The sequence below is a fragment of the Trichosurus vulpecula genome, chromosome 6, assembly GCF_011100635.1.
Source record: "Trichosurus vulpecula isolate mTriVul1 chromosome 6, mTriVul1.pri, whole genome shotgun sequence".
Lineage (NCBI taxonomy): Eukaryota > Metazoa > Chordata > Mammalia > Diprotodontia > Phalangeridae > Trichosurus > Trichosurus vulpecula.
The window spans coordinates 202411159-202438991 of record NC_050578.1 but is presented as its reverse complement, the minus strand read 5'-3'; the positions used below and the strand labels follow the sequence as shown (position 1 = coordinate 202438991).

The window sequence follows — 27833 nt, the reverse complement described above, 5'->3', positions numbered from 1 at the left end:
AGTTCTTAGGAGTTCTATGTATCATCCTATATAGGAATATAAACAGTTTAACCTTGTTGAGTCCCTTATGATTTTTTTCCTTTCATATTTATCTTTTTATACTTCTTTTAAGTCTCGTGTTTGAATGTTAGATTTTCTATTCAGCTGTAGTATTTTCATCAGGAATGCTTGAATGCCTGTGTTTCCTTAAATATCCATTTCCCCCCTAAATTGTTGCAATCAATTTTGCTGGGTAGGTTATTCTTGGGTTGCCTTCCAGAATATCATATTCTAAGCCCTCTCCTCTTCTAAGGAGAAAGCCACTAAATTCTGTATGTTCCTGACTGTGGCTCCATGATATTTGAATTGTTTCTTTCTGGCTGCTTGTAATATTTTCTCGTTGACCTGGGAGATCTGGAATTTGGCTCTGATATTCCTGGGAGTTTTTAGTTTGGGATCTCTTTCAAGAGGTGATTGGTGAATTCTCTCAATTTCCATTTTGCCCTCTGGACCTAAGATGTCAGGATAGTTTTCCTTGATAATTTCTTGAAATAGGATGTGTACATGGCTTTCAGGTAGTCTAATAATTCCTAAACTCTCTCTCCTTGATCTATTTTCCAGGTCTATTTTTTTCAACCAGATATTTCACATTTCATTCTTTTGACTTTGTTTTATTGTTTATTGATGTCTCATTGAGTCCTTAGTTTCCAGGTGCTCAATTCTAATTTTTAAGGAATTATTTTCTTCAGTTAACTTTTGTATCTATTTTCCCATTTGGTCAATTCTGCTTTGTAAGAATTTCTTTTCTTCATTGAATTTTTGTACCTCCTTTTCCATTTGGCCAAATCTGTTGTTGTTTTTTCCAGGAGTTCTTTTCTTCATTGAATTTTTGTGCCTCTTTTACCATTAAACCAATTCTGGTTTTTAAGGTGTTATTTTCTTCAATTTTTTGTGCCTCTTTTACCAAGCTGTTAATTTTCTTTTCAAATTTTTTCTTCCTTTACTCTCATTTCTAATTCTAATTTTTCCTCTGCTACTCTTATTTCTCTCTCTCTCTTTTTTTAAACTGTTCTGGGAATTCTTGTTGGGCTTGTGTCCAATTGGCATTTTTTCTTTGAGACATTGGTTGTGACTATTTTCGTATTGATGCCTTCTGAGTTTGTGTCTTAGTCTTCCCTGCATATATATATACATATATATATATATATAGATATATATATATACATATATATATATATATACACACACATACATACACACACATATATGTGTGTGTGTATATAATACATAAATACACAAAGACACATATAATATATACACACAGAGACATATATAATATATATATATATACACATGGGTATATATATATATATATACATATATATATGTGTGTGTGTGTGTGTGTGTGTGTGTGTGTGTGTGTGTATGTGTGTGTATTGCTTTTTATAGTTAAGTTCTTTTGTTTTTTGCTCATTTTCCCAGCCTATTTCTTAACTTTGAATTTTAAAGTTGGATTCTGCTGACCTTGGGGTGGAGAGGAACAGCCCAAGCTTTAGGCTTCTTTGTGCTGCTGTTTTCACAGCTAGTTCTGACTACCTGCAAGTTTTGGGTGCTTCTCAGGTGATGTGAACCTGGGAGAAATGTGATCACTGCTCTCCTGGTCTAGTTCTGTTCTTCACTCAAAAAGAGTTCATGCTCTCCTGCTAAGTACTAGCACTCCTCTCGACCCTAGAACTGTGACCAGGGTCCCTTCTCCCTTGTGACTGACAACAAAACTCCTCTCCATCCTGGAACTGCAGCCCAGAACTGCATATGGACAATGCAGCTGCCAATAGCACTAGATACTGCACTCAGTGCCGGCAAATAGTCCCCTGCAATCTCTCTCTGAGTAGTTGTTTTATACTCTTACCATCTCTGGGCCAAGAGCTCCTGAAGCTGCTAGTGAGCCACAATTCCTGACTCCCAGGCCCACTGCTTGTGAGGCCACCATGTATGCCCTCAGCTGATTCCCAGCCCAGTGTCACAGACCTCTCCTGCCAACCTCCTGATTGTCTGACAGTGGGAAAATATTTTACCCTGACCTTTTGTTGGCTGTGGTGCTCCATAATTCTATTTGAGCCCTTATTTTAAAGTTTTTTGGAGGGGAATGTTGGAAGACTTCAACTTGGTTGCTGTCTACCATCTTGGCTCCTTTCTCTGCAAGCCTTTCAAACAATCCATTTAATCAATTCAGCCAAATAACTAATAAATTTCAGTGAAAACTGCTGCTGTTGACTTCAGGTTAGTTTCACTTTAGAAAACTTTAACCAATCTGACCTCAAAGAACCCAAATGAATGGCTCCTTGCAGACACTGCAAAAGGAATATTAACTTTCCAAAATGATTTGCCACAGGGTTTCTTTTCAGAGAGATAACCTTCTATTGAATTCCAAATAAGGTATGATTTACAAAATGTCAACTGGAAGATTTTTTTTGGAAGACTGTTACCACTTACAGTAGTATTTTTAATAGGAATAATTTCTGTATTGAAGACATTGGTATTTGTGGTTAGAGACTACTGTTCTGTCCAAAATGAAAGCCACCAAACATATAGCTTAAGTGATTTGAGTGTTATGTTTCTGTGGCTTATTAGAGACAACAGCTCTTAAAATGAAGAGTCCCTTATAGGATTTCTAGTCCAGCCCTCTTCCCAATGTGAAAATCCCTTCTGTAGCATCTTTTACAGGTGGCCATTTGGCCTCTGCTCCAACAGAAAGGGAGAACACTTGATTGTATTCCACTGATCTATCAGCCTTATGCCCTGTATAAACTCATACATGTTGACATAATGATTTAAATGAAATAACACACTAAGGGGCCTACTTCTCATTCTTGTAAAGGGATGGCAAGTGAAGGCAGCATGGCTTTGGAGTTGAGAATCAGAGGATCATAGATATAGATAAGTAAAGTGAGGCCCAGAGAGATCACATGACTTCTCCAAGGTCAAATTGGTAGTCAGAGGTAAGATTTGAATCCAGATCCTCTGACTCCAGAACCAGTGCTATCTTTCTACTTTTTTACCCTACCTGTCACATGCACACATACCCCACTTCACTTTCTAGGTCTACTTCCCTCCCTTGTACCAGTCCTATTCTATATTTCATTTCTAATTTGTAAAATAAGCAAGTAGAGTATAATTCTGAGCCTCACAGTTCAGCAAGACAAATAATAATAACTCCTCTAGGCAGAATAGTGCAGTTAATTGTGCCCTGGTCTAGGAGCTTATGAGTTCTGTATTTAGGTTCTAGCATCACTGTTGTCTCACTGTGTGCTTGGACAAGCTGTGTACCTGTACTTTAGGGTCCTTGACTGTACAAAAGATTAGAATTTATTGAGAAGGCTGCTGAATTTCAGAATTTTTGTAGTCATAGACTTGGGTGGGTCCTTAGAAGTCACATACTCCAAGGGGCAGCTAGGTGGCACAGTGAGTAGAGCACCGGCCCTGGACTCAGGAGGACCTGAGTTCAAATGCAGCCTCAGACACTTGACACACTAGCTGTGTGACCTTGGGCAAGACACTTAACCCCAACTGCCCTGCCTTCCCCCCTCAAAAAAATGGAAGAAAAAAGAAGTCATATACTCCAACCCGCTACTGAAGAGAGGAGTTTCTTCCATAGCTTCCATGATAGGTGGTCATCCAGCCTTTGCTTGCATGGTTCCAGGGATGGGCAATCACCTTCTCATGAGGCAACCTGTTCCACTGTCAGATAACCCTAACTTATTAGCAAATTGTTTCTTATGCTAAGTAAAATCTGCCTGTTTGTAACTCCTTTCTTAACATTTAGAGCTACAGAGAATAAGTGAATTTCTTAGAATGCAAGTTTCTTGAAAGCAGGCACAGTCTAGTTTTTGGTTTTGCTTTTGTATCCCTGGCACAGCATCTGGCATGTAGCCCATGCTTAATAAATGCTTGTTAATTGATTCATTTGCCCCCAATTCATATCTTTTGTTACATACTACTGCTTCTTCCTATACAAGTCATTTCTCTCTATCCAACCCGTCCCTTGTCCTTCCTTGTTTGTCTTTCCTGAGCACTCCAGCCAGCACTGATCTCTTCCTACCTGAGAACTCCTGGAGCTTTTCAGTCTGCACCAAACAATCCACCACTTCACTCTGTGCTACCATTGCTGTGTGATTGTTTTACATCATTTATAAATTTTAACTCCTCATCTTGATTTTAAGTTCCTCAAGAGTATATCACCTATTGTATATTTTTTGTATCAGCCAGCGTGGAAAAAATGGAATATCACATCTAGAAAGACCTTAGGACATAGCATATTGAACGTTAAAACTGGAAGGGGCCTTAGGACATAGACTCTAGAATGTTAACATTGAAAAAGGTATTAAATCATAAAATATAGACTGTTAGAAGGACCATAGGACACAGAATGCCAGATGTTAACTTGAAAGTGAATTTTAGAACCCAGAACCCAGATTGTCTTAAATGGAAAGGAGCCAAAAGGTCATCTATTCCAACCCTCCCCGCCACCTTTTTTTTAATAGATGAGGAAAATGAGGCCTAGAGAGAAGTGACTTGGCATAGTGAGTTAATTTTTCTTTCCATGGCAAGAGACTTCAGTCCTTAGTTACAATAGAATTCTTTCCTTTAGAGTAGGATTTGCTGCAGGGTCAATGCTGTTGTTCATTCGTGATTGACTTTTTGTGACCCTGTGGACCATACTGTCCATGGGTTTTTCTTGGCAAACATACTAGAGTGGTTTGCCATTTCCTTTTCCAGTGGATTAAGGCAGACAAGTTAAATGACTCACCCATGGTGAAATGATAGGAAGTGTCTGAGGTAAGATTTGAAAAATCTTTCTGACTCCAGCCACAGCACTCTATCCACTGAGCCACCTAGAAGGATTCCTATAATAGTGGTGAGTTGAGGGAGGGGATGTATAATATCAGACAGAGTATGTCACTGTCTATCCAAAATCATTATTACTTTTTTTTAGAGTCATAGTCTCATAGGTGAAGTAGGGCCCCCAGAGAACATGTAGTCCAAACCCTTCATTTTACAGAGATGGAAACTGAGGCCAAGTCCTGTGCTTATTGAGGCTTAGGAGTCTTTCTGTTAGACCTAGGTTTAGATTGTTTTGGCTTTTGGCTCTTATATCAGGAACAGATTTTTTCCTATACAGATGGCCTCATTTCTAATTATCACTGGAGGCTGGACCTCATGCACCACAGAGAATGATTCTGGTGACAAAATATGATCATTGAATAACACTCATCCCAGTGGCTGGTTTTTTGGGTCATTTTCCTAGACAATGCAAGTAAAGGCATTTATAAGTATTTCCCTTGCATCAAAGCAAAAGATAAATCAGTTATTTTCAGAAATCAACATTATTGAGTGCAAATGAACTTTACCAGTCGTCACATAAATTCACGCCATGAATTTGACCAGTCATCAGACCGTGTGCAGTGGAATCTATCAGAGATCTGACTTTACATAGAAATTTAGTAAAAGCCTATTCAGGGGAGGGCCATGAGAAAGGGGCCCTGAAGGATACAAAGAAGAATGAAGCACAATCCTTACCAATGAGTAGTGGGCAGTGTGGTATGAGGAGGGGATACCAGTGCACAGAACACTACAATACAAAAGAAAATAGGATAAGTTTATATTGAAGTAGGAACAAAGTATTCTATGAGACAGCTGTGTAAAGTGAGAGAATTTCTGGCTGATGAAGTCAAGGAAGGCTTTATGGAAGAGGTCACATCTTATTCAATTCTTTCAGCAAACATTAAGAGTCCACTAGGCTGTGCAAGGCACAGGGCTATGGATGCAAGCATGAATAAGACATTGACTCTACTGTTAAGGAATTTACAGATGAGAGGAAGTAAGGAGTCTGAAGGTTTTTGAGTAGAGGAGTAACAAGATGAGAATGGAGCATCAGGAAGCATATTACAAAAGAATATGAGAGTATGCTTTAGCTAATGGAATGAATTAAAAACATTCATAAACTTATTGAGGGTTTAGGGTGGGAAGACATGGACATAGATAATTGTGATTCAAGACGGTGTAATGCCAGTAGGTTGAGGGATGATAATGTGAAATTTATGGAGCGGCAGTTCACTTTGAGAAGGAAAGTTTCAGAAAAGAGACAGGCCTTGAGACAGGCCATGAAAGAAAGGAAGGACCTCAAGAGATAAAGATGGATGAGATGGAGGGTGGCTGTTCCAGGCACAGTAGAGACTATGAATGAAGGTTTGGAAATGGTGGAGGACAAGACAAGGATGGGGGAAGGGAGTAGTTGGATTTGGCTGGGATTCAGAACAAGTGAAAGGTGGAAGTGTATATTAAGGCTGGAAAAGTAGGCTCCAGCCAGATTGAAGAGGACTTTGATGCCACAATCAGAAGTTCATTCTTTCTTTGGTAGGAAATAGGGAGTCTCTGAAGGTTTTTGAGTAGAGGAGTAAGAAGATGAGAATGGAGTATCAGGGAGCATATTATAGAAGAATATGAGAGTATGCTTTTGCTAATGAAATGAATTAAAAAAACATTCATAAATATTTACTGATAACCTCTGCTGTGCCAGATCTGGCAGTAAGAGTTCAGCAGGTGGTAAAGCAGGAAGAACAAGGAGGAGTAAAAAATAGTATGAAATGTGATTCTAGCCTCCAGAGGCAGCTGAGTGGGGCAGTTGATAGAGCCCTGAAACTGGAATCCGTACTGATTTCAAATCTGGCCTCAGATGCTTATGGATAGGATCACTGTGTGATTCTGGGCAAGTCACTCAACAAGTCTGCCTAACTTTCCTGAACTGCAAAATTGGGATAATAATAGCACCCACCTCCCAGAGTCTTTGTGAGCATCAAATGAATGCGGTAATATTTGTAAAGCAATTAGCACAATGCCTGGCGCATAGTAGGCACTTAATAAATGCTTATTTCATTTGGGGAGTAAGTGGCAAATTTGGGGTTTGAACCTAAGTCCTCTGATGCAAAGTCCATATAAAAATTATCATGAAGGTTTCTTGAACCATGGTTGCCATGAATCTGGGGACACTAGTACCTCATGGGATTTGAAACCACCCCCCCCAATTTTAAGTTTTCTTCATATTTTTCTAGTATTCCTGATCCCATTCCCAATCCCAACTCTTCTCTGCCCAGTCTGGAAGTGAATACTGCCTTCTCTGAATGCAAACTTTGCTGATATTCCTCTGATGCATCTGTTGTATTCTGATTTGAGTTCTCATCATTTATGTACATGTCAAGCATGATTTAGCAAAGAAAGCAGTAGAATCAGAATTAGAAGACCTAGATTCTTGTCCAATTTCTGTAGCTTTACTATCTATGTGTCCCTATACCTATCAGCCTCAGTTTCCTCCCCTAGAATAGGTGTAGTGGTTCTTGTTGTGCAAACTTTATAAAATTGTTTTAGGGATCAAATCAAATAAGTCTCATCAAATATTTTGTGGCCATAAAATGTGATACAGAAATGGAAAGTACCATTGCTTTTATTCCTCCTGAACTGTAAGCTCCATGAGGGTAGAGAGATGGAAGCAGCACATTGGATTTGGTGTCAATGGGCCTGGTTTTACATTAGAGCCTTTCTACTTTCCAGCTGTATGATCTTCACTTTAATCCTTCTTGGTCCTCAGTTTCCTTGTCTAAAAAAAATGAGGACATGTGGACTAGATGATAAAACAATCCAGTGCCTAACCTAGTGCTCTGCACTTAAAAAATGTGTCTTGAATGGGGGGGATAGAGATTCTTTCTTCCCCTTGTATTCTTCAGGTACATTTCTACTGAGAGGTCTCCTTTGATCACTTTTTGAAAAAGACTTCATGTTTGGGAGAGGATAGATTTCCTCAGATTTCTGGGTTGGAAATGTGTCTAGCATTCTTTCCCTTATCTTTACAAGTGCTAAGCCCAGCATCCTCATTATAAGCCATCTCAGCTCAGAAACATGATTTCAATCCCATGACAACTCCACACCTGGAATTTGCACATTCAGCATGAAGGGCATTACTGTGCATGCCGCCTTTCATGTTTTGTTAGTTGACACATTGCTATTATCACAGGAGAGCTGAAATTCCATGCAGATTATAAGAGAAAAATGCCAAGGTCCCTTTCAACTCTAAATCTGTGATCTTGTCCTGATTTTACGGATGAGGAAATTGAACGTCAATGAGTTTAAATGGTCATGATCAGACAGCTATAACAAGTGCCCGAGTTGTGATTGGAGCCCAGTTTTCCAAGCTACAGGCTTAGGACCTATTCCTTCATGGTCAAGTTGCCAGCTTTTTGCTATTGTCAGGATGCCTGTCCTGTCACCTTTATACCCTTGTCCTGGTTCTAATTTGATGTCTCTAATCTTGTAGGGGCTGGAAAATCAGCTATCCAAACTGATTAGAATTGTGTCTAAAATAAGTAAAAAAAGACTCTGAGTGAGTGAGAAGTGAGAGCTTCCTCTCTCCTAAGATTAAAAAATAGAGCTGTTGTGGCATGTATTTTGGATGATAAAAAAAACCACTTTTGCTTCCTAATGGGATCATAGAATCATAGGATTTAGAGTTAAAAGAGACCTCAGAGACTATCTAGTCTAATTCTCTCATTTTAGTGATGAGGAAACAGATTTTGAAAAGTGAAGTGCTGAGCCCAAGGTCACCAAGCAGAAGGTATCAGAGCTGAGACTCAATAACGGTGACTTCCCGGATGGCATGGGAATGGGCATATGCCAATCCACATTTTTGTTCAATGCATGCTAGATGTATGGTCTGCCTTGTCCTAGGTGTTTTGACAAAAGCAAGAAGAAAAAAATATCCAGTACTTGTCAAGTCCACTTGAAGACAAAAGACTGTCAAGTAGGAAAAGACACCAAAAAGTACAATAGCATAAAATGAAGCATGGAACAATGTGTTACAGACAGTGGGGAGAGTGGTCCAGGAATACAGGGAAGAAGGACATTGCTGTGGGGCTGAAGAGTTCAGGGAAATCTTCATAGACATCAGGGGATGAGCTGGACCTTGAAGAAGGGGCAGGATTGTGATGGAGAAGAGGAAGAGTATTCCTGGCAGTAGGCATAGAGTGGTAGGGGAAAGCAAGGAAGGAGTTCTTATCGGTAGGGCCAATCTCTTCATGAATGCATCCAAGATGGCATCAGTGACAGGATACAGAGAAGCTTGATAGAGAACAAGTTCATGGAATGGAGCAGGCAACACCTTACAAAGAATAAATGCAATTTCATTATTCTCTCTTGAGCTCAGAGACCATAAGGAAACATGAGGCTTAGACATGGGACCCATAGTGCTGATAAATAGCCTTACTTAGAGCAATGTTCACACTGCCAGGGGGAAGAGATCGATTTTCTAGATACTCTCTGCTCATGACTTCCCTTGGCTAATGCATCCAGAAACTCAATAAATCAAGAACTCACTCTTATTTCTTTGCTCCAAGCACTAATGGTCCTTCAAATGTAAAAGAATGAGAAATGAGTTTGGAAACAGAAGACCAAGGTTCAAACTCCAGCCCTGGGACTTTCCACCTGTGTCACCTTGGACAAGTCAGCCAACCCCCTAGGTCTCCATTTCCTTATTTAGCAAATTGAGGCATTGGACCATGCAAACCCTATGGTCTCTTCCAACCTGAAATCTATGATCCTATGATATTTACCCCTGGACCACCTTGACAACACCCTTCAGCCAAGGATCTATAATTGGCAAATGATCACTCACTGTTTCTGCCACAAACATGCACTGGGTGAATAATATGTGATGACTGATTTCTCCCTCCACCCTTATTTTCCAAATAGATTTTATTGATTCCTTGTATTTGTATATCATTGAAAGTTCTGTACCTGCTCCACCTCCACCTTCCCATACTCCAGAATGAATCTTCCCTTGCGATGAAAAAATACAGTTAAATGAAAGCACCTGATATAGTAACTTGAATTGACAATGTATACTCTTTTCTGCCTTAGTAGTCCCCCACCTTTCTGTTGAAGAGAAAAAAGTTTTATTTCATTATTTGTTCTGTAAGATTTATTATTGGATTTTTAGCTTTTCAGCATTTGGTTTTCTTTTAGTGATAATTTCATTTACATTGTAGAAGTCATTGTGTGTCTTGTTCTTTGGTCCTCCTTACTTTACTCTGCATTAGTTCGTACAAGTCTTCCATGTTTCTTAGGTGGTTTGGGGGATAGAGTGTGAACTTGAAATCAGAGGGACCTGCCTCAGATCTTTACCCTCTCTGTGACCCTAGGCAAGTTACTCTACCTTTCAGACTCAGTTTCCTTATCTGTAAAGGAGATGATAGTACTTACCCCATAGGGTTGTTATGAGTATCAAGTCGGATAAGATATTAAAGATACATAAAGTACATAAAATAAGATTAAAAAGGTACATAAAAGATACATAAGGTTTGCTTTGAAAACCTTAAAGCCCCATAAAAATGCCAGATATTGTTGCTGTTCATTACCGTACAGTGACATTCTATTACATTCACAAACTGCAGTTTGTTCAGTCAGTCATCAAGGGGTGCTCATTTTGTTCTGGGTCCTTCATTGCCACAAACATGCTGCTCTGAATATTTGGGTAGACATTGGATTTTTGACTCAGTTTTTTGCCTCCTTGGGGTATATGCCAAGGACTGATGCTTAGCACAGAGCCTGGGACATTGTATGTGCTTAATAAATATTTATTGATTTATTGACTTGACTTGGGGTGGGGGAGAAGGGGATGGTGGAGGCAGTTGCTGATGCCTTAAGCTAATAGACCAGAATTTGCTCTAGATTTTGCCAGGAAGAGCACACAGAGAGGATCATGCCTAAGTGTTTGTGACAGCTATTTTGCATGATCACTGACCTCCTTTGATTCCTCCTGACTTTAGGCTGTGTTCCAGATTGATGAGGCTGCCAGAAAAATGACCTCTGAGTAAGGGAAGGGTGACTTTGCCTTGTCCCTTACCTAGCAGATCTCAGTCCTCAGCAAAGCTCTCATTATGTTTGCCTAGGCATTTAAAAAAATGTCTGTTTAATTGAATTGACTTTCTGCAGCATCCCTTTTTAGTAGAGAGTATGTGATTTGACTGTTGCCTTCTGATGCCTTACTGTATCTGGCAATAGCTCTAGGCTAAGCTGTTTCCCAGACCCAGAAAGCTGCCCCTTCTGACCTCACAGTCCCTAACTCCATTCAAAGTTTTGCTCATGAGTCATCTCCTTTAAGAGACCTTTTTTGAACCCTCTGATTGATAGATGCTGACCCCCACTGACTGAGTTTTTTTTCTTTTATATTCTGTATTTACTTATCTGTGAATGAGAATCCTTCAGATGAGGCAGGAAAGCTCTAAGAAGTTAAATGAATTACCCAAGGTCACACACATGGCAAGTGGAAGTCAGAATTTGAACCCAAGTCCTTTGGATCCAAATCTAGCACGATTTCCACTGCACTGTATTGTTCCACCTCGCCCCCTCAAGCAGGATGTAAAATCCTTGGGAGCAGAGACAGTGTCACTTTTGTGTCTGTATCTCCATCACCTAGCTCAGTGCTTGGGAAAAAGGTAGGTGTTTAATAAATGCTTATTGACTGCCAGCAGAGCTAAAGATTTGGTCAGTGTGTGGTAGGTATTGCACCTGAAGTCAGAAAGACATGATTTAGTATTCTGCCTCTGACCCTTACTACCCTGCTGTGTGCCCCTGGCTAAGCCACTTTACCTCCTTTATCTGGACCTCAGTTTCCTCATCGGTAAAATGAAGGTTTTGGACTAAATACTCTGTCTAGGGTTCCTCTTAGTTCTAGAACTGTGGTCCTAAGCTGAAAGGGGTGCCCAAGTCTGATGAGGGGTAGGGTTATAGGATCCTAGGTCTAGAAGTGAAGGAGGCCTCAGAGGCCATCTAGTCCAACCTAAACATTTTACGAATGAAGAAACTGAGGTCTAGAGAAATTTGTTGACTTAACCAAGGTCACACAGATAGCGTTGAACAAAAGATGTCAGCTCACTTGTGACTCCAAAGTCAGGGTTCGTTCCATTGTTCCACAGGTCCGAGAAGTATGCTAAATGTGTTCGTAAGCCTGATTACCAGAAGTTCAGTCGTATGAGATGATTGTGTCTTCCTTCCTTCCTTCTCTCCTTCCTTCCTTCCTTCTTTTCTTCCTTCTTTCCTTGCTGTATTTCTCTCCTTTTCTCTCTTTTCCTTCTTTCTTCTCTTTGTCTTCTTTCTCTTCCTTTTCTCTCTTTTATTTCTTTCTCTCTCCCTTTCTTTGTCTCTTTCTGACTTTCTTTTTCTTGCTTTTTCTTTTTTTTTCTCTTTCCTTCTCTCTCTTTCACTTTAATTCATAGAAGCATCTGGTAAAGCATGTAGAAATGTTGCTTTTGTGTGTGGTGAGAGGACACTCAAGGGGAAAATCACAAATATTGGGAATCCCGAAGTAACAGAGCCCAGAATTGGTCATGCATCTCAGGCCAGGGTACAGAGTATAAAGAAGGTTCACTTTCCTTCCTTGGTAGCAGACAGTGTCACCACAGGAGTCTTCCTACAGCCTTAAATAATGTGGTTTTTTTAAAAAACTGAATTCAACATAAAAACAAATGTTTATTAAGAGAACAAAAGTACCCTGTAAGAAACTGGTTTTCTTTCATGCCAAGATGGGGGCATGGTGGGTAATTGCAATGTTGAAACAAGGAGAGCTTCCTTGTTTCCTCTTGTGTGAGGGGAACATAGCATTTGGCTGTGAGGAATGATGACGTCAGCAAATAATAAAGCCCAGGCACCCTGGTGGAAGCCCACTGGCACATACCAGACCAATAAGGCTGTGCTCACTTGGCAGAGTGAGGCTGGCACTTGCCACTGCTGCAGGGAAGGAAGGTGAGGATTTTACTCTATTTTTTTACTCTAATAATTTACTCTATTCCTGGGATTGGCAAATACCCAAGTACTCACCTTGGGGGACAGGAAGGAGAAGGACAAGACAATCAATCCAGAAAGAGAAATGGTTACGAAGAAAAAACAATTTTCTCTGTCCCCCATCAGGAGTTAACCCTGGGACAATTAGGATAATAACTTTAGGGTTGAAAGGAATCTTGCAGGTCACGAAGCCCAACACCTTCATCTTCCAGATGGCAAAACTGAGGTTCCAAAAGGTTCCAGGACTTGCCCAAACAAATCCGTTCCTTCCCAATGCCAGTTTCTAATCATGACACCATCCTGCCTCTCAAAGCCACCAGCTCTCTTTTCTGCAAGGGAGAAACAAATCAGAATTTTAGCTCTGCAGCAGAAGCAGGGGTTTACCAGCCAGGCATGCTCAGGGTCAAACCATCCAACCAGAGCCAAGGAGCAAGTACCAAAAAGGCCATTCTCATTCCATGTCTCACCTGGGAGCCACAGATGAACTAGTGGGCTGTTAGAGGCTTTCCCAAGGGTGAGGAAAAGAAGTGGTTCAGGGGCAATATTAGTCAGCAGCCTAAAATGTGCTTTTCTCTTTGCAGCTCTCTCCAGCATCTTTCCTTGTCAGGTTTAATTGCGGGATTTTTGGTCAGCAGTTGGAAAGGCAATAATCTCGGTGGCTGGCTAAAGGGTGTAGAGATCTGCTCTCCTTATTTCTGCTTTTCTTTTACCTCTCCGGATCAGGAATCTTATTTTTCTGTTTGTAAACTGCCTTGTTTTGACAACATAGAATCATGGGATAAGGGACCTCAGGGGCAATGGAGGCCATTTTACGTATGAGGAAATAGAGACCCAGGGAGGTTAAGAGGATGCCTTTGGCAAATAATTTCCCTCTCAGGGCCTCAGTTTTCTCAACTGTAAAATGAGTGAGCTGGACAAGATGAATCCCAGTCTCAACCATCTATTATTTGATATATCTTGGCTTGGAGGTACTAAAAGACCTACCAGGAGGAGCCTTCGACTGAGGGTCCAGAGACTGGTTTTCAAGTTCAGTGTTTGAGAATAATTCTCTGTAATCTGAGGTAAAGCATTTTACTGCCCTGATCTTCTGCTTCTTCCTCCATAAAATGGGAATAATAACACCTGTCCTACCTACCTCACAGGGTACTTGGAGGATCAAATAGAGTAACGCAAAGCGCATCATTTGAATTACTTATGCATTAGTAATAACTATCCTAATATCTGCTTGAAAGGTATGCAGTTCATATTCCGTTACCTTCATGTACCAAAGTTTGTTAGACAATTCACCCAACAACAGGCATCTACTTTATCTCCAGTTCTTTGATACAAAAAAAATGATGCTAAAATATTTTGTTATATATGTGGCCTTTTTATCATTGATTTCCTTGGGCATTTGGTGATTAATTCTCATAGGGAGATAGCTGGTACAATGGATAGAATGCTGGACCTTGAATGAAAAAGGCCCAAATTCAAATCTTCCCTGAGATAGCCCCTAGCAATGGGAATCTGGGCAAGTCATTTAACCTGTTTGCCTCAGTTTCCTCATCTGTAAAATTGTTGTTGAGTTGTTTTTTAGTCGTGTCCATCTCTTCGTGACCCCATTTTGGGTTTTCTTGGCAAAGATACTGGAGTGGTTTGTCATTTCCTTTTCCAGCTCATTTTACAGATGAGGAAACTGAGGCAAACAGGGTTAAGTGACTTGCCCAGGGTCACACAGCTAGTAAGTGTCTGAGGCCAGATTTGAACTCAGGAAGATAAGTTTTCATGAGTCCGTGCCTGGCACTCTACCTACATCACCTCCTGCTATAAAATGGGGATAACAATAACACATACTTCCCATGGTTGTTATGAAGATCAAATAAGATAAGATTTGTAAAATGCTATCTTAAAGCCCTATATAAATACTAGTAGTAGTAGTAGTAGTAGTAGCAGCAGCAGTAGTAGTAGTAGTATATTCCTAGAAGTGGGTGCTCTGGGTCAAAGGGAATGAACTCAAGTGGTCTAAGGAAAGAAGAATTGCTCTCAGCCTGCCCATCACTTACTCTCAATACATAACAGGGTCGCCTTTCTGTCCTATTTATCATTACATGTGTGTAGTATTTTAAGCTTTACAAATATTTCTCTCACGGTAACTCTGCCAGTGAGGCAGTAGACGTGTTTTCTACATGATCATTTTATAGATGAGAAAATTGAGGTTCTGAAAAGTAAAATGATGTATCCAAGGTCACAAAGTGAATTCCTATTAGGGTTTAAAGAGGAATCATCCTCTGCCCATGCCAGTGGCCCTGGTGTACTGCTTTTGAAGCACAAGAGTCACACACACAGAGGCTTATCTGTTGCTCACTTGTGAGCCTGGCTGTCCCCTGTGCCTGGAATTCTCTCCCTCCTTATGTATTTCCTGGCTTCCCTGGCTTCCTTTATGTCTCAGCTAAAATCCTGCCTTCTACAAGAAGCCTTTCCCAGTCCATCTTAATTCTAGTGCCTTCCTTCTGTCGATTATTTCCTGCATAACCCATACACAGTTTGTTTGTACATAGCTTTTACATGTTCTCTCCCCATCAGGCTGTGAGTTCCTCGAGAGGAGGGACTGTTTTGCCTCTATTTTTATTCCCAGTGCTTAGCACAGGGCCTGGCATATAGTAGGTGCTTAATAAATGTTTATTGGGGGGGCGGAGCCAAGATGGCGGCTGGTAAGCACGGACTAGAGTGAGCTCCGTACCCGAGTCCCTCCAAAAACCTATAAAAATGGCTCTGAACCAATTCTAGAACGGCAGAACCCACAGAACAGCAGAGGGAAGCAGGGCTCCAGCCCAGGACAGCCCGGATGGTCTCTGGGTGAGCTCTATTCCACACGGAGCTGGGAGCTGGGAACGGAGTGGAGCAGAGCCCAGCCTGAGCGGCGTGGACGATCCAGACCAGAACCCGGGCGGAGGGGGCCCTAGCGCCCTGAATACGTGAGCAGTTACCAGTCCCCTCGACCCACAAACACCAAAGACTGCGGAGAAGGTCAGTGGGAAAAGCTGCGGGAGTGGAAGGAGTTCTCGGTTCGGCTTCCAGCCCCGGGGGCAGCGGAGGTGGGGCAGCTACAGCTGTTGTTACTTCCGGCTCCAGGCCCACCTGGTGGGGGGAATTAAGTGGCGGATCACAGCAGGGGTGCACAGCCTGCCGAAGATCTGAGCCCAGTCTGGACTGGGGGTCCTTGGGGAAGGAGGAGTGCGGCTCTGACAGAGCTGGCACCTCCCCCCCAAACGTAGAACATAGAACTCTGTAATCTACAAGCAGTCATACCCCACTGAAAAACTCAAGGGTCAAGTTAGTTGGTTGGGAATATGGCCAGGCAGCGAAAACGCGCCCAGATTCAGTCTCAGACTTTGGATTCTTTCTTTGGTGACAAAGAAGACCAAAACATACAGCCTAAAGAAGACAGCAAAGTCGTAGAGCCTACAACCAAAGCCTCCAAGAAAAACATGAACTGGCCCCAGACCATAGAAGAACTCAAAAAGGATTTGGAAAAGCAAGTTAGAGAAGTAGAGGAAAAATTGGGAAGAGAAATAAGAAGGATGCGAGAAAACCATGAAAAACAAGTCAATGACTTGCTAAAGGAGACCCAAAAAAATACTGAAAAATACACTGAAGAAAACAACACCTTACAAAATAGACTAACTCAAATGGCAAAAGAGCTCCAAAAAGCCAATGAGGAGAAGAATTCCTTGAAAGGCAGAATTAGCCAAATGGAAAAGGAGGTCCAAAAGACCACTGAAGAAAATACTACTTTAAAAATTAGATTGGAGCAAGTGGAAGCTAGTGACTTTATTAGAAATCAGGATATTATAAAACAGAACCAGAGGAATGAAAAAATGGAAGACAATGTGAAATATCTCCTTGGAAAAACCACTGACCTGGAAAATAGATCCAGGAGAGATAATTTAAAAATTATTGGACTACCTGAAAGCCATGATCAAAAAAAGAGCCTAGATACCATCTTTCAGGAAATTATCAAGGAGAACTGCCCTGATATTCTAGAGCCACAGGGCAAAATAGAAATTGAAAGAATCCATCGATCGCCTCCGCAAATAGATCCCAAAAAGAAATCTCCTAGGAATATTGTTGCCAAATTCCAGAGCTCCCAGATCAAGGAGAAAATACTGCAAGCAGCCAGAAAGAAACAATTTGAATATTGTGGAAACCCAATCAGAATAACCCAAGACCTGGCAGCTTCTACATTAAGAGATCGAAGGGCTTGGAATGCGATATTCCGGAGGTCAATGGAGCTAGGATTAAAACCTAGAATCACCTACCCAGCAAAACTGAGTATCATGTTCCAAGGCAAAATATGGACTTTCAATAAAATGGAGGACTTTCAAGCTTTCTCAGTGAAAAGACCAGAACTGAGTAGAAAATTTGACTTTCAAACACAAGAATCAAGAGAAGCATGAAAAGGTAATCAAGAAACGGAAATTGCAAGGGACTTACTAAAGTTGAACTGTTTTGTTTACATTCCTACATGGAAAGATGATGAGTATGATTCATGAGACCTCAGTATTAGGGTAGTTGAAGGGAATATGCATATATATATATGTTTATGTATATATATAAGTGAATGTGTATGTATGCATGTATCTATGTGTATATGTATGTATGTGTATGTATGTGTATATATATATATATATGTAAAAGAAAGAGAGCAGACACAGGGTGAGTTGAGGATGAAGGGAAGATAGCTAAAAGAAATAAAATGAAATTAAGGGATGAGAGAGTAACTTACTGAGAGAGGGAGATAGGGAGAGATAGAATGGGGTGGATTATCTCCCATAAAGGTGGCAAGAGGAAGCAGTTCTAGGAGAGGAGGGGAGTGGGCAGGTGAGGGGGGAATGAGTGAACCTTGCTCTCATCAGATTTGGCCTGAGGGGGAATACCATACATACTCAGTTGGGTATCTTACCCCACAGGAAAGAAGAGGGAGGAAGATAAAAAAAAAAAATAAAAGGCAGGGGGATGATGGAGTGGAGGGCAGATGGGGGTGGAGGTAATCAAAACAAACACTTTGGAAAGGGGACAGGGTCAAGGAAGAAAATTCAATAAAGCGGGATGGGTTGGGAAGGAGCAAAATGTAGTTAGCCTTTCACAACATGAATATTGTGGAAGGGTTATACATAATAATACATGTGTGGCCTAGGTTGAATTGCTCAACTTCTTAGGGAGGGTGGGTGGGAAGGGAAGAGGGAAGGGAATTTGGAACTCAAAGTTTTAAAATCAGATGTTCAAAAACAAAAAAAACTTTTTGTATGCAACTAAAAAATAAGATACACAGGCAATGGGGCGTAGAAATTTATCTTGCCCTACAAGAAAGGAAGGGAAAAGGGGATGAGAGGGGAGGGGGGTGATAGAGGGGAGGGCTGACTGGGGAACAGGGCAACCAGAATATACGCCATCTTGGAGTGGGGGGGGAGGGCAGAAATGGGGAGAAAATTTGTAATTCAAACTGTTGTGAAAATCAATGCTGAAAACCAAATATGTTAAATAAATAAATTGCATTAAAAAAAAAATAAATGTTTATTGATTGACCGGTCTTTCCACATGGAAAATCTCCTGTCTCCAAACTGCTTCTGCTCAGTGACTTCTGAGCTGTTTTGGGTCCTAAAAACATACAGCAGAACTGAAAATTAAAAGGGCCGTTATCACTTTGACCATTTAGTTATAGCTTTCCTTATGCATAAATCTGATGTAACTCCTCCTCCTCTGCTCAAAACTACACAGTTCCCCACTGCTGTCTTCACTGTGATTTCCTTGGCCTAGCATTCAAGGCTCTCCATAATGTGGCACCAACCTATCTTTCTAGCCTTATTTCATACCCATTTATACACATTTTACTATCTGGAGTATTTGAAGGTCCCCATATATTCTGTGTGCTTTTCTACATGAAGCAGGATGGGGGGTTGGTAGGTTATAGTAGATTATTTCTAAGGTCCTTTCTAGCTCTAACATTCTATGATCAATGAACTAAAATCCCTTTGAGACTTGGCATTCTCTGTTCTGTGTTCTAAGCCCTTCCAGCTCTGACTTTTGACGTTCTATGTTCTAAGGCCCCTTCCACTTCTAGCATTTTATGTTCTATGAAATGTGATCTTATGTGATTCTGACTTTTGAGTACAACAGTTCAGAGAAGGGACAGTCTAGTACGATCTAAGACAATGAATGAGGACACCCTTACTTGCGTGGTTGTGGGGAGAAACGTGCCCCAATCGCTGTTTTTTTCTGTAGTAGTCCCTTGATGGTACTCCATCATTGAACTGAAGAGTTGCCATCTTTCTGACTTTTCAGATTAAGGTGAGTTTCCCCACTGATGCGATCTCCTTTGTTTCTTTTTTTCAGAGTGACCGGCTACTCATTAAAGGAGGAAGAATTATCAATGATGACCAATCCTTCTATGCAGACCTCTACTTGGAAGATGGACTTATAAAGTTGGTTGGCCAAAACAGAATACTTTGAATACTTTTCTGATTTAGTTCAGTGGTGTATATGTATGTGTATGTATATACTATACCATATATTACTATGCATATAGTAATATATGATATATGTGTGCATGCATATATATTCCTGAACACACACACACGCATATATATATATACACGCATATGTTACACTCACTCATATATATACATACACACATGTGTGTATATATGTATGTATATGTGAACATCTGCACATGCTTGTATATGTATATATATATATTCATGTGTGGATATAAGTATATATATGTATATATTCATGGGTGATAACTATGTATATACAACTACATATTTTTACCTGGACTAATTTTCACATGTATGTTTATATCGATTTTCTGTTGACATTAGAAATATAGAATGATTCAGAGAAATATGTTTTGGGGGTAAAACGTGGTTGCTTTTATTATTTGTGAGATTGCCTGTCAGATTTAAAGGGTTTTTTAAAAAGTTAGATTCCACACTGGACAATTTGACCAGAGTAGAAGTTGGGATTGGCTCTCTCTCTCTCTCTCTCTCTCTCTCTCTCTCTCTCTCTCTCTCTCTCTCTTTCTCTCCCTCTCTCTCTTCCTAATGTTTTTGATTTTTTGATCCTTTCACTGGCATCCAAAGACCACTGGGGTAATTCAGAGCTATTGAGGGGTGATTGGTGCAGGGTAATGTGATGTTCAGTTGTTTCTTTCCTGTACATATCAGGAATAATTAAGGATTAGTTAAATAATCAATGAATAATTAAAGATTTGCCAGTGTTTTAATGGCATGAATGGACCTGTCTTAGCTATTGATTCTATAGGAACTACAGTTGGTGTCTGTGGGTGGAATTTGCTGGTCTATATTTGACCAGGAAGGGACCAAGAATTACCCTGCAATCTAAGTGAGGAGGGAAAAAGAAAGGAGTATCTGTGTGAGGTCCAAATCAGAGACATCAGCATAAGAGGGTATTTCTTAGATCTGGGGATGCCATGGCAACAAAGAACAGGTTGCATCAAAGGGGATCAAATTAGTAAACATTTACTGAGCATCTGCTAGATGTTGGGCATGGTGCTAGATGTTGGGGTCTATATAAAGATGGATTTCATATTGTTGCCACTGTATAGAAGTTTACAATCTAGTAGAGGGTAAAAGACATGTGCACAAGTACAGTGTAAAATAGGGTGTCTGAGAGATAAAGAACAAGACCAGACAATGGGATGAAGCTGGTAAGGGAAATTGGAGGTGGGCTCTTCATGATCCCATTTGGGGTTGTCTTAGCAAAGATACTGGAGAGGTTTGACATTTCCTTCTTTATCTCATTTACAGATGAGGAAACTGAGGCAAATTGGGTTCAGTGACTTTCCCAGGGTCACACAGCTAGTAAGTGACTGGGACCAAATTTGAACTCAGGAAGATGAGTCTTCTTCATCCCAGGCCCAGCACTCTATCCACTACAACATCTAACTTCCCTAAGATCATAAGTACAACCTGTTAGAAGTATTTTATTGTACTGTGTTATGGAAATACTTGTTTTATTCCATAAATTAAAAATAAAAGTAAAAAAAATTAAAAAGAAGTATAATCAAGCAAAATGTGTCTGACGCCTACTGAAGCTTGGACAAACAGGATAACAAATATGAAATAAGCACATTGTGCCAAGTACTTTACAGGGCTGGAGAAATTTGGCAGAACCTACCTAGGCCAGACAGATAAGAAGTCAACTCCAAGGTGACCAGCTTGCTAAGGAAGGGTTAGGTGAATCTCAGGTTCAGACAGACAGTCTCTACCAGCTCTAGGAGCAGAAAACCAGTAAGGACAGAACTAAAGGACAGAGTTGATGAGCTTTGATCTCAGGGTAGTGGGTATTTGCCTTGTTCTGTTTTGCATGCCTGGCCTGCTGGGTACGGGCAGCCTAGTGACCATGGGCATCACTTAGGCCACTAGGAGGTTGGAATCCTTTAGGCAAACCCTGGACCAATATGAATCAATCCTTCATTAGGGTATTAAATGCCTACTGTGTGCTAGGTACCAAACTGACATACTGAAATTGTCTCCTTGTAATGACCAGCCAACCTTGTAGCAATGATTTAGATGAAATGTCAAGACTTTGAGGTGCTTGGCCTTTTTCTAACTAAACTCCATTCTTCCAAACAAATGAGATAATATTTGATAATCAAATTAGATAATATGTTTAAAGTCCTTAGCACAGTGCCTAGCACATAGTGGGCACAATAAATGCTTATTCACTTCCCTTGGATCCCCTTCACTCCTTCCCCTTCCCTTTCTTCCCTCTTCCTCACTTCCCCCTCCCCTTCCCTGTTCCTAGTAAAGTAGCTTAACTAGTCTCTGGAACGAAAATATCTTCTTTTATTTATTCAGTGCCAAAGCAGGGGTGGAAAGAGGGAAAAGAAGAAGGAAAGGAATCAGGGAAATGAAAGTCCAAAGCCTTAAGCACATATGGATACGATGCCTCTTGTGGGCTGCTTGAGGTGCTGGCATCTAGAGCTGATTCCCATTTGAGAGTGGGCTTGGGGGACAGAAGTAGCAGCGTTTTGGCAGGAAGAAGATTCAGGGCCTGTCCCCAGTCTTCATTCATTCATGGATACCTGTGTATTCCTCTGGACTTTTGAACCTACTCATGTCCTTTCAGAATTCCCTATATCTCTGGCTAAGCTGCTAATCTGGATCAATCCAGGTGACTTGCTAGGATATTGCAAATATCCTGACTCCATTCCCACAGTCACCACCTGAGTAGAGAAAGTCTTATGACTCAGCTGGGCTACTGAAATAGCTTCCCTAAAAATCTGCCCATCTTTACTCCCTACTTGCTAATCCATACTTCATGCCTCTCATAGAATAATCTTTTGGAGACAGAGCTGGTCCCTTTAATCCTTTGCACTAAAACTAGTTGGCACAGTGGATGGAGCACTGGCCCCGAAGTCAGAAAAACTCGTCTTCCTTAGTTCAAATCTAGTCTCAGACACTCACTAGCTGTGTGACCCTGAGCAAGTCACTTAACCCTGTTTGCCTCATTTGTAAATTAGCTAAAGAAGGAGGTGGCAAACCACTCCAGTATCTCTGCCAAGAAAAACCCAAATGGGATGAGGAAGAGTTGGACATGGATGAAAACAATTGAACTTGCCCACAGAGAAAAGTTAAAACTCATGTTATTCAATGAACATCATTTCCCCCAGAGATAACCACCTGCCTAATGGCCTCATAGGTATCACCCCACCATGTTGTTTGGAGAATCAAACAAAATAATGGATGTAAGAGCAATTTTTAAAAAATTTAAAGCATTATATAAATGCGATCCATTATAATGGTGTGAACTGTTTGGGATAGTGGGCATAGCTCAGCATAATCGATTACTTAATGCATTCAGTCATTTAGTAGATTAAATGAATAGAAACATCTATTTGTTGAGCACCTATTATTATATATATGACTCTGAGCTAGTTGTTCTGGGAAATACAAAGGAGGATGAGGCAGGGCCTCTTTCCTCTAGAAGAGTAGCTAATATGCCTAGAAAAATAACTAAAAGTCCTGGCAGTGTATGAGAAGCACCATATGATCTGAAATTCAAAGAATGTCCTCATCTATTTTTTCTGTCTCTTTTATTTTTTTTTAATTTTTAATAGTATTTTTTCAATTATATGTCGTAACAATTTTTAGCATTCTTTTTTACAAGATTCTGAGTTCCAAATTTTACTCCCACCCTCCCTCTCCTCTCTACTTCCTAAAATGGTAGGCATTTTGATATATGATATATATCAAATATATGATATATCAAATATATGATATATTTACATGTGCTATCATGTAAAACATACTTCCATATTAGTCGCAGTTGTGAAATAAGAAACAGATCGAAAGAAAAAAACACAAAAAAGAATGAAACAAGTCAAAAATATGCTTTGATCTGCAGTCAGAATCCATCAGTTCTGTGGATGTGGATAGCATTTTCCTTCGTGAGACCTTTGTACTTGTCTTGGATCATTGTTTTGCTGAAAAGAGGTGAGTCGTTCATAGTTGTTCATCACACAGAGGTGCTGATACTGGGTACAATGTTTTCCTGATTCTACTAATTTCACTTTGCATCAGTTCATACACATCTTTCCAGGTTTTTCTGAAATCTGCCTGTTCATCATTCCTTATTGTACAATAGTATTCCTTTGCATTCATATACCACAGCTTATTCAGCCATTCCCCAATTAATGGGCATCCCTTCAGTTTTCAATATTTTGCTACCACAAAAAGAGCTGCTATAAATATTTTTCCACATGTAGATCCCTTTCTATTTTTATGGTCTCTTTGGTATTGATATTGGTATTGCTGGATCAAAATGTATGCATAGTTTGATTGTCCTTTGGGCATAGTTCCAAATTGCTCTCCAGAATGCTTGGATTGGTTCACAACTTCACCAACAGTGCATTAGTGTTCCGATTTTCCCACATCCTCTCCAGTATTTTTCATATTACTTTTTTATCATATTAGCCAATCTGATAGGTGTGAGGTGGTACCTCCCAGTTGTTTTGATTTGCATTTCTGTAATGAAAATGATTTAGAGTACTTCTTCATATGCCTATAGAAAGTTTTGATTTTTTTTTAATCTGAAAACTGCCTGTTCATATCCTTTGACCATTTATCAATTGGGAAGTGGCTTGTATTCTTATAAATTTGACTCAGTTCTCTATATATTGAAGAAATGAGGCCTTTACCAAAGACACTAGTTGTAAAGATTGTTTCCCATCTTTCTGTTTTCCTTCTAATCTTGGTTGCATTGGTTTTGTTTTTACAAAAGCTTTTAAATTTAATGTGATCAAAATTATCTATTTTATATTTTGTAATGTTCTTTATCTCTTGTTTGGTCATGAATTCTTAATCATTCTATTTTTGAGTAGAGTAACCAAAGAAGAGAGGTAATCGATGTGAGTGTTCTGACTTCAACAAGACCTCTTGGAAAATGTGGGGTATTTTTTCAAATGATCCTAGCTCACTCCCCGAAACTGCCAGGGATTCTCTGCTTGGTCTGGTCACTGGTGTCAGTGATCCCCTTGTGCAACTCACACTAGCAGGGTCCAGGCCCAAATGCACCAACTCATTTCTCTCAGCCTCCTCCCAAATGCCCAGAGCAATTCTGAAGGCAATCCATTATTCATGACCAGCCTCTCCATCTGGTCCCTTAGCTCAGAAGGTCATTGCCTGGCTAGCAATTTTGCTTATTTAGATTGGATTAAAAGTGACTCAGAGGCAGGATGACACGTGTTAGTTATGATGAGCCATATTATAGGTATTCTCCCCTACTTCCCTATGGTTTTCTCCCCTCCTCCTCTCCCAACAGGCATATACTATCTTCTAGGCAAGCTGGTCTCCTTATTATCGTCTGCATGATATATGCTTGTTCTCTTCTCTCTGCCTTTGTTGATGCTGATTCTCTAGGTCTGAATCCCTTCTTCTATCTCTCTTCTTATCTCAATTCCATCACTCCTAGGAGGCCCCTCTCAAGTCCCCGCTTCTTTTAGTAATCCTTACCTTATTACTCCCAACTGACAAAAGCTCCTTCTCTCCTCTGATCTCCTACAGCCCATGTTTTCTGTGCCTATAGGGAGGAAGGAAGAGAGAAAGGAAGGAAGGAAGGAAGGAAGGAAAGAAGGAAGGAAGGAAGGAAAGAAGGAAGGAATGAAGGAGGAAGGAAGGAAAGAAGGAAGGAAGGGAGGAAAGAAGGAAGGAAGGGAGGAAAGAAGGAAGGAAGGAAGGAAAGAAGGAAAGAAGGAAGGAGGGAAAGAAGGAAAGAAGGAAGGAAGGAAAGAAGGAAGGAAGGAAAGAAGGAAGGAAGGAAAGAAGGAAGGAATGAAGGAGGAAGGAAGGAAAGAAGGAAGGAAGGGAGGAAAGAAGGAAGGAAGGAAGAAAGGAAGGAATGAAGGAGGAAGGAAGGAAAGAAGGAAGGAAGGGAGGAAAGAAGGAAGGAAGGAAGGAAGGAAGGAGGAAGGAAAGAAGGAAAGAAGGAAGGAAGGGAGGAAGGGAGGGAGGGAAGAAGAAAATGTGCTTTATAAATATTATCTCATTTGATCCTCACAACAACCCTAAGAAGTAGGTGCTATTATTATTCCCATTTTACAATTGAGTAGACTGAGGCAAATAAAGATTAAGTCATTTGGCCAGGTTCACACATCCAGTAAATACATGAGGCAAAATTCAAACTCGGGTCTTCTTAACGCCCATCTAGCTTCTCAAGTTGCAAAGCATTTTATAAATATATCTGCTTTGATTCTCAAGGCAATCCTGGGAGGTAAGTACTTTCGTTATCCCTGTTTTACAGTTGAGAAACTGAAGTGAACAGAGGTTAAGTGACTTGCCCAGGGCCATGTGTCTAGTAAGGATATGAGACCAAATTTGATCTCAGGGTTTTCCCGACTCCACTCCCTGCTCTATACAAGGTGCCTCCTGGCTTTGACACTTGGAATCATAGAACCCAGACCTGGAAGGCACTGTAGGGATGCTGTACTCTAACCCCTCATTTTACAAAATGGTGGAACTGACTCCCAAAGATGGGAGCGATTTACCCAGGGTTTTATATATCTATATATTTATATCTATATCTATATCTATATCTATATATATCTATATCTATATCTATATATATCTATATGTATGTATAATAGAATAGCAGAACCAGGATTCATACCTAGCTTCCCTGACTTCATATCTAGTACTATTTCTGCCTACTCCATTTAAGTATTATCAATCCTGTCCCATTTAACACAAGATTCTTGAAGGTTACAACTAAGTTGTATGCTCTTTTTGCAGCCCCCAGAGCACCTCACCCCAGTGATGCCTGGCTTGATTAAAAAAAATTAACAGGCACTTAAGTACTGAGAGATAGTAATAATAATGATAATATTACCACTACTACTGCTAGTTACTATTTATATAGCCTCTTATGGTTAAGTTAAATGGTTTTACAAAGCAGTTTTCTTACACCGACCCTCTGAGGTAGGTGGTAGAAACATAATTGTCTCCATTTAATGAAGAAAGAAAACAATGTTCTGAGGATCTGTGACTTGCCCAAGGTCATACGACTACTAAGTGTCAAGGCCGACACTCAAACCCACTCAAGCCCCCTACACAATCCTCTACACCGATGCTGCTGACTTCCCTCTTTGCATTGGGGAATGTACGTTCCTGGGACATGGAACAATATTAAGAAGCAACAATAGCTGATTTTGATCTAACCACGTCACGGTTATAATTCATATTCTGTAGCTCATTTGAACTTCATAACAATGCTATGATGTAAATAGAGTTGGTATTGTCCCCATTTTACATATGAGGAAACTGAGGCTTAAAGTGACTATAATTTCTTTCTTTGAAGAAATTTTGTCCCTACCTTGCCAGCTTATGTATTATTCTATTCCCACGTGGCTTTTGTCAGGGAGAAAAATCATGTCATAATTCTTATTGCAAAAGGGGTGAAAATGATTACAGATGATACTTTGGAATATGTAAAATCCACATGTCCTGATTCTCACTTCTTTCTCTTGCCGTTGAGCTGCTGCCTATAAGTGGCACTGTCTACTGGGCAAGAGGAATGGACGTTTTTGTGCATTTCACTTTGCAGATTTGATTTCATGATATCCAGACCCTCGTTGCTATCACTTACTAATCTATCACTCGCTTTCCTTTTTCCTTCACTCACAGTCTTACTCTCCATCCCAACTCTTGTTGTCATCCTCAGTCACTTTAATATTCATGTTGACGAGCCCTAAAAACCTTGGTCTTTCATGTCATCAAGCTTATTGCCTTTCTTTTACCCTTGTCTTCATTCTACTACTAAAACACAAAGCAGATGTTCAACAAAAATGGTCAAGTGCCTGCCAGGTGCAAGGTATTGTGCTAGGCACAGGGGATGCCAAGACAAGACCATTGAAAGAGTCCCCTAGTTAGGGGAGTTTATGTTCTTCTGGAGGATACAATTTACATGGTTAAGTACAAGATATTGGTGAGGAGAGAGGGAACACCAATTCCTGGGGGAATCAGGTAAGGATCTTAAAGCTCAGATAAGCCTGGAAAGAAACCAAGGGTTCTAAGAGGCAGAGGTGAGGATGAAGCACATTTGAGGAATAGAGGAGAGCCTAGGCAAAAGCACACTGAGGTCAAAACTGTGATTTAGAAAGATTATTTTGGCACATGTGTGTAGGAAAGATTGGAGAGCAGATAGAATTGAAGCAAAGAGACCAACTAGGAGGCAAGTGCTCTAGTCTAGGTGAGAGGGGATGATAAACTGATAGGGGGATGACCATGTGAGTGGAGGGAAAGGATCAGATGTGGGAGATACTGTGGTATTGTAGCATTGACAAGACCTGGCGATGACTGGCTATGTGGAAAGCAGTGAAGCAGATGGAAGTATTGAGGATAATTACAAGGATCATCTAGTCCTTTGACCATTTGTGTTCTGCTAATCCTCAATCTTGAGTAACCCCCAAC

At 40.4% G+C, this 27833-nt stretch overlaps 1 protein-coding gene across 1 annotated transcript in view; it reads left to right on the top strand.

Annotated features, from left to right (window-relative positions):
* Window positions 1-27833, top strand: part of CRMP1 (collapsin response mediator protein 1) — an 82583-nt gene that overhangs the window by 9038 nt on the left and 45712 nt on the right. The window contains exon 2 of the mRNA XM_036764843.1: window positions 19237-19325. Coding sequence (XP_036620738.1) covers window positions 19237-19325 — 89 coding nt within the window. The remainder of the gene's footprint in view (window positions 1-19236; window positions 19326-27833) is intronic.